The 6,196-nt window shown below is 51.1% G+C and overlaps 2 protein-coding genes across 2 annotated transcripts; one reads left to right on the top strand and one right to left on the bottom strand.

Annotated features, from left to right (window-relative positions):
* Positions 1-2,204: 2,204 nt before the first annotated feature.
* Positions 2,205-3,410, bottom strand: LOC109750574 (uncharacterized). The gene has a single exon (XM_020309535.1). It carries the CDS (start codon positions 3,408-3,410, stop codon positions 2,205-2,207), a length of 1,206 nt encoding a protein of 401 aa, XP_020165124.1.
* A 908-nt stretch (positions 3,411-4,318) lies between these two features.
* On the top strand, positions 4,319-4,912 carry LOC109750573 (ethylene-responsive transcription factor 1-like). Its single transcript, XM_020309534.1, has one exon. The coding sequence runs from the start codon at positions 4,319-4,321 to the stop codon at positions 4,910-4,912; it is 594 nt and encodes a 197-aa protein (XP_020165123.1).
* The last annotated feature ends 1,284 nt before the right edge of the window (positions 4,913-6,196 follow it).

Genomic DNA, 6,196 nt, shown 5'->3' with positions numbered 1-6,196 from the left:
GCCCAAAGGGATGAACCGCCATGTGAATAACTTGTATTGTAAGGCAAGCTTAGTTAGTCACCGAGCCGGACACGATGTGTATGAGCCGGCCGGGACTCTGTAAGCCGCCGGGCATCAACCTGTGTATATAAAGGGATGACCCGGCGGCGAGTTAAGGGCAAGAAACAAGAGATTGAGAACTAGGTCAAGCGTATTCGCTCCCTGGTAATCGAAACCCTAGAAATACCACCTCAAACTGTATTAGGCTTTTACCTTCACCGCAAGGGGCCGAACCAGTATAAACTCTCTGTGTCCTTTGTCCCGATTAACCCCTTTTAAGCTAACCTAGTTGCGATGGCTCCACGACTAAGTCCTTCCGCTAGGACATCTGTCGTGACAATTCCACGACAGATCCGTTCATGTGCTTGAATCTAAAAATGATTTATAAACTTCAAATTTGTAATATTCATGAATTGTGTGAACTTTTATTATCAAGTTTGGAGTTAATATGTGTGCAAATATGTAGGTGGAATATACTAGTATGTAAACAAAAACGAAGAATTGGCGAAGAAATTTTTCCAGGGAGTCAAGTTTTAGGAGTTCAACTAGAAATCGTTTTATTTAATAACTTCATGATATATGGAGTTAAGGCATAAGTGGTCATCTAAGAGGCTAAATAATAAGGATTGATTGTCTAGAGATGCTCTAATCAAAGAAAGCCAGCTTTGTCGCAGTTTAATTATTACGATTTCTATCTCTCTCCGAGTAAGAACGTTGGTATATTTTTTTCATCAGCAGAGCACCCACTCTTACTGCAAAGTGAACAATATAAATAGACAACGTATGTTTATTTTTTCCATCAGCACAGGACCACACTTATTGCAAAGTGAAAAACATAAATGGTGGCCGTTACTTTAGTAGATAGAAATCGGCAAATGTCGTCAGCTTGATTCCTTTCAATCTAGGGGATCAAATGCTTAATTATCAAGGTGAAATGGACCAATTTGGTTGGTAATGTATGTCTGAACTGCAGAGGATAGTTTCCCTCTTGTCAAGCAATGACCAGACATAGCAGAGCAAAAGAATGAATGAAAGGTTGCTTCTTTCTTTCCTCCATAGAAGCAACGCAATGCATTGCTCTCAAATCTTTATCAATGTACATATTTATACTCCCGGATGGGAGTATCGGATCGGATCATGATCATAGGAGAAGCGAGGCAAGGGCGTTGAAGATGACCATTTCCTTCGTCTCTCGGTTGACGAGCCGCCCATACAGCAGATTCCTCTGAAAACCTGTCGCCTTTTGGGTAATAACCAAAAAGGTTATTTTAGTGTTCATACAATTATTATGGACTCCGACTCTCTTTTTCTAACAATTATTCTCGTCTGCAAAACGAAATAAAAATATGCAGACATAGACAGCCACAGCATGTGCATGTTCATTGTTTCTAATTGTTCTTCAAACTGATGCTTACTGACTCTGCTCAAAGCAAAACCAACACAGAAGAGTAGTCTGAACAACATGTGCAGCTTTTCATAGCAAAGCTCTGTTGCAGTTTGATATCGATAGAAATTACAAGGCATCAAGAAAGTTGCAAACCAACCTCTTGTGTTCATTTAACTCTCAAACCTCTTCCCCGAAACCCAACTATTATATAAATGTCTTGACAAAAAAAATGCAGGACTCTGTTGGTGAAAAACAAATAAATAGTGTTTCTTTGGAGCAGGTGAGGAATTCAGTCTGCTGCATCAACGAGTTACAACAACACTCTACAGCTCAAATGCCGATTCTTTGCTCAAACGATATACAACCAACAACATATATACCAGTGCTCATGAATGAATGCATTGTAATTATTAAACTCAAATGCCAACATATCCCGGAGTTTGTTTATGATGCTAAAGCTCATAGGACATGAGCTTTCTATTCGAGCAGCCATCGGACCTGAAAATTAATAAGCAGATTCAAGTGAAGTGATCATCTAGAGGCGTAAAAAATCTGAGCCTCTGCAAGCTCCACTCCTACATCAAACTTTAGGCTAGCCAAGTGTTCTTTCTCTTTAGTTACTGAAACCAAACCTCAGTATACATGTATATATCTTGAGAAAATCCTATGAATGAAATACTTCAGTGTCCAAAAAACGTCTTACGGGATGGAGGGAGTAGTACTTAACCCATCCAAGCTATGAATGAAATCAGTCACCACCCTATCTATCTATCTATTATCATGGGATGGAAGGGACGAACCATGCTGGCGGTGGCCAGCTCCGGTACTGCCCAAGGACCACGAACTTCTCCCCTATGCCATCCTTGAGGCTGAACACCCAGACGCCATTGTAGTTGTAGTTGCCGTTGCACGCCCCCGGATTACCCTGGTTGTAGTAGTAGACGCAGCCAGCCTTGAGCTCCGGGTGCTCCCTCGTCGGCACGCACAGCGAACCGTTCACCCCGACGAACAGCACGGTGTCGATGTCGTGCGTCTCCTTCCACCCCTCCCTGCCGGCGTCGAGGACCAGCACCTTCAAGGAGCGAGTTCGCCGATCCTTCAACTCCGTGAGCACGACCATCAGCCGCCCGCCCGGCGCTGCCACAAGGTACTTGCGGTGGTCCGGGTCGGCCGGCAGCGGCAGCCTCGGCGCGATCACCGTGCTTGTGAACACGTCGCGGGTGTAGGCGTCGCACTCCTCCCATGCCTCCAGTTGGCCGGAGTATGTGATCGTGTAGAACCTGCCGTCATGGTGGACCGCGTCCTCGACGCCGTTGCGCGAGTGCAGCCTCCACGATGTGGTGACGGGCTCGATGCTGTCAAGCGGGGGTGGGGGCGGCATCCTCCACGCGTCGTCTCCTGCCATCGCGAAGGCCACGGCGCCGTACTGCGTCCCCGTGATGAGCATGGCGACGTCGGTGGTGTCGGAGAGAACGACCTTGCGGTAGAGGGAGTGCCGCATCCCCTCGGCTCTCACCGTCATGGTGCGGTAGGGGTACCGCGGCGGCCCCCTTAGAAACCTCATCACGTCGAGCGTGAATTCCTGCCGCCTGCGGTGGGCGTAGAGGCCGGGTATGGTTTCGATGGCCGGGAGCGCGCGCTGATCGCCCGTGAACGGGTGGACGAGCCACAGCCGGGCCCGGTCGTCGGCGGTGACGAGCCACCCGGAGCAGGAGGAGCCGAGGATGGCATGTTGGGGCCCCGGGCCGCGCAAGGTTGTGGCGTGGCGTTCGGCGAGGGAGAAGAGAGTGGCGGTCTCCGGGGCGCCGCCGGTCTGGACGAGACACGGCGGCTCCGTCTTGAACGCGTCGCGCGAGGCACGGAAGACGGCGGCGAAGGCGAGGCGGTCTAGGAGGCTGAGGCGGCCGTGGATGTTGGCTAGCATCTCCACGGGGAGGCTGGCGACGACGGCGGCGGCGGCGGCGGCGGCCTTCTTTTGCTCCATTGCTTATGGATCGGATCGATTGGGTTTGTGTAGCCTTAAACCCCTTTATTATTATGACACCTCATTATACCCCTATAAAAAACCTGATTATACGCTGGGTCAGACTGGGATTCGGTTTGAAAACACTAAGCCGACGTGTCATTTAATTTACGAGTTTGTCGTAAAAAAGTTAATTTGCGAGTAATAATTTGAGAGCCGAGGGCCTGCCAAACACATGAACAGTCTTATTTTAATATAACTAGTCAATGTGTACGTGCAATGCACATTACTTTAAAAAATATATTAAATGCATGCAGATATTAAGTAGGATATTATTTACGTGTTATTATGTGATTAGCATTATTATTTGGCATGAAATTAATTGCACGCTAAATCTGTTGAGCGCTCGACATTGAAGCAATCTAGGCCGTTGGATTGACATGATTTGATGGCTGAGATTAATTGAATCTGCTCATTTGGGTCTTTTATATTGGTATATATATATATATATATATATATATATATATATATATATATATATATATATATATATATATATATATATATATAGATTATTTGCCATGGTGTTTTTCTTGGGCCTTGGGCTTTTCATCTCATGCTCAGATTTTTCCAGGACCATGCTTAGAGCAACTCCAACGGCCGCGTCAAAAGACGCGCGCGCGGTAAACCCAACTTTTAGCGCGCGCCGGACGTTTTGCCGCGCACCAGCGGTGGCGGGAAACTCGCGCGCGGAAACAGTTTGCGCGCGCGCGAAAAGGCGCCAGCTCGCGCGCCATTTTTGGCGCACCGCTTCCGGCGCGCCTATAAAATGCGGCGCTCGCCACGCGCCTTTTCCACGACTCCTCTTCCTCTTCCTCTCTGCCACGCGCGCCTCCACCGCTCCAGCGCCCCGCCACCGACGCGCCACCATGCCGCCGCGCCGCCGAGGAGCGTCGGGCTACCGCGGCGTCCGCCTGCGCCCCAATGGCGGCTACTACTCCGAGATATGCTCCGGCGATCTCAGGCTCGGCCTCGGCACCTACGGGACGGCGCACGAGGCCGCCCGCGCGCACGACGCGGCGGCGTGGCGCCTAGGCCGGCCGCGCGGGCAGATGAACTTCCAAGACGTGTACACGCTCCAGCAGGCGCTGGACGTCGCCCCGCCGCCTCGTCTGAACACGGCACAAGACCGTGCGGAGCACGCCGAGCGGCAGCGCCGCCTCCTCGTCACCCAGGAGGACGAGCGGGTCATGGCGGAGTGGCGCCGGCGCCACCCGGAGGACGTCGCCTACGAGCAAGTCTACTGGGCAAGGCGCCGCGAGGAGGACACGCGAAGGCGCCGCGAGGAGCGATTGGACAGGCGTCGGCGGAAGGCATTGGTGAATGCGCAGTCCGATCTCGTTGCAGCAGGTGGGCAGTCGTTCTTCACGGCAGACGATGATCGGTGGTTGGACATATGGCTCGATACCTCGGACGACACCGCCGAGGATGATAATGGTGATGATGATAGCGACTTGGAGTAGTTTATCTATGCAATCTATCTAGTTTTTATCGTTTGTCGTTTTTATCTATGCAATCTATGCTTTCGATGTAAAATACCTTTGTATCATTTAAAAAAAATCTATGCAATCTATCTAGTTTATCTATGCTACCGATGTATCATCTAATTTGTAGAATGAGCGCGCACGCTGCATTTTTTGCGCGCTGCTGGAGCGGCGCGCGCGCTGCATTTTAGCGCGGCTGCTGGAGCCAGCGCTGCGCGCCGCGCCAAACCAGGCGATGGCGCGCGCTAAAGCTGTTTTTTGCGCGCGGCGCGTTCGGCGCCTGTTGGAGATGCTCTTAGGTGGGTGGTTTTGCTAACGTGAAGAAGACCAACTGGCTCGTACAAGTGATTTTTTTAGACGATCCCGCGAAGCTTTACTATCAAACCGTCACCACATTTACAGGGACGAAGGGAATCCACTCGGGCTGACCTAATCAAACATGGCGACCAGCTCCCAATCTCAAAGCATGCTTCGTTAGATTGTGAGATTTAACATTGGGATAATTAATTCTGTGCCCTTAGTTGAGTCCCACCCGGCAGTTTTGCCCCTAGTTTCCGAAAACCCTCGGTTTTGCCCAAGCCCGTTTGATCCTCTTATGGTTTTGCCCTTCCGTCACAGTTCCGTCCAGTTAGTGTCGTTTGACCGTGTGTTGACCGTGTGTGGACTTTTTGTTGGACCATTTTGCCCCTACTTCACTCTCTAGTGAGACACTGCCAAGTGGGACCCATCATTCCGAAAACCATCCAAGGTTCACTTTTGTTTCTATCTCGTCGGTCAAACCCTAGTATCAGATCCCCTTCCCCTCTCTCTCTCAAATCCCGTCGGCTGTGGAGCCACGAATCCCGTCGATGGCTAGCGGGGGAGGCCAACGGCGGTCCCGTCGGTGGTGGAGCCATCGATCCCAACGGGTTTGGGCTTGAGCGCCCGTAGGAGGACAATCACCCCGATCCTCCTCGTCTCCACGCCCCAGATCCACCTCGTCTCGGCCCTGATCTACCTCGTCTCCGCCCCCGATCCGTCGAGGCCGAGCGTGAGTGCTGCCCTGCCCGTGCTCCTTCCTCTCCTCCTTCCCTCTCGCTTTCTCTCTCGATTCACCCTGTCTCTCACCCTGCTCTTTTCTCTTCCTCAACAGTAGTAGGGAGCAGCACCAATGCCACCATGTCCGCCGCCCATAGAAGTCCACCTCTCGATCCGTTAGCCGCCGACGTTCGCGTGGAGCCTCGTCCACGCCAACGTGGGCCAGCCAACACCGATGCCCCCCGT

Source organism: Aegilops tauschii, chromosome 2 (genome assembly GCF_002575655.3).
Source record: "Aegilops tauschii subsp. strangulata cultivar AL8/78 chromosome 2, Aet v6.0, whole genome shotgun sequence".
Taxonomy (NCBI): Eukaryota; Viridiplantae; Streptophyta; class Magnoliopsida; order Poales; family Poaceae; genus Aegilops; species Aegilops tauschii.
This window is presented reverse-complemented; position numbering and strand designations above follow the sequence as displayed.

Bases quoted from the DNA above. Each gene is read 5' to 3' on its own strand.
- LOC109750573 (XM_020309534.1), top strand. From the start codon at position 4,319: ATGCCGCCGCGCCGCCGAGGAGCGTCGGGCTACCGCGGCGTCCGCCTG.
- LOC109750574 (XM_020309535.1), bottom strand. From the start codon at position 3,410: ATGGAGCAAAAGAAGGCCGCCGCCGCCGCCGCCGCCGTCGTCGCCAGC.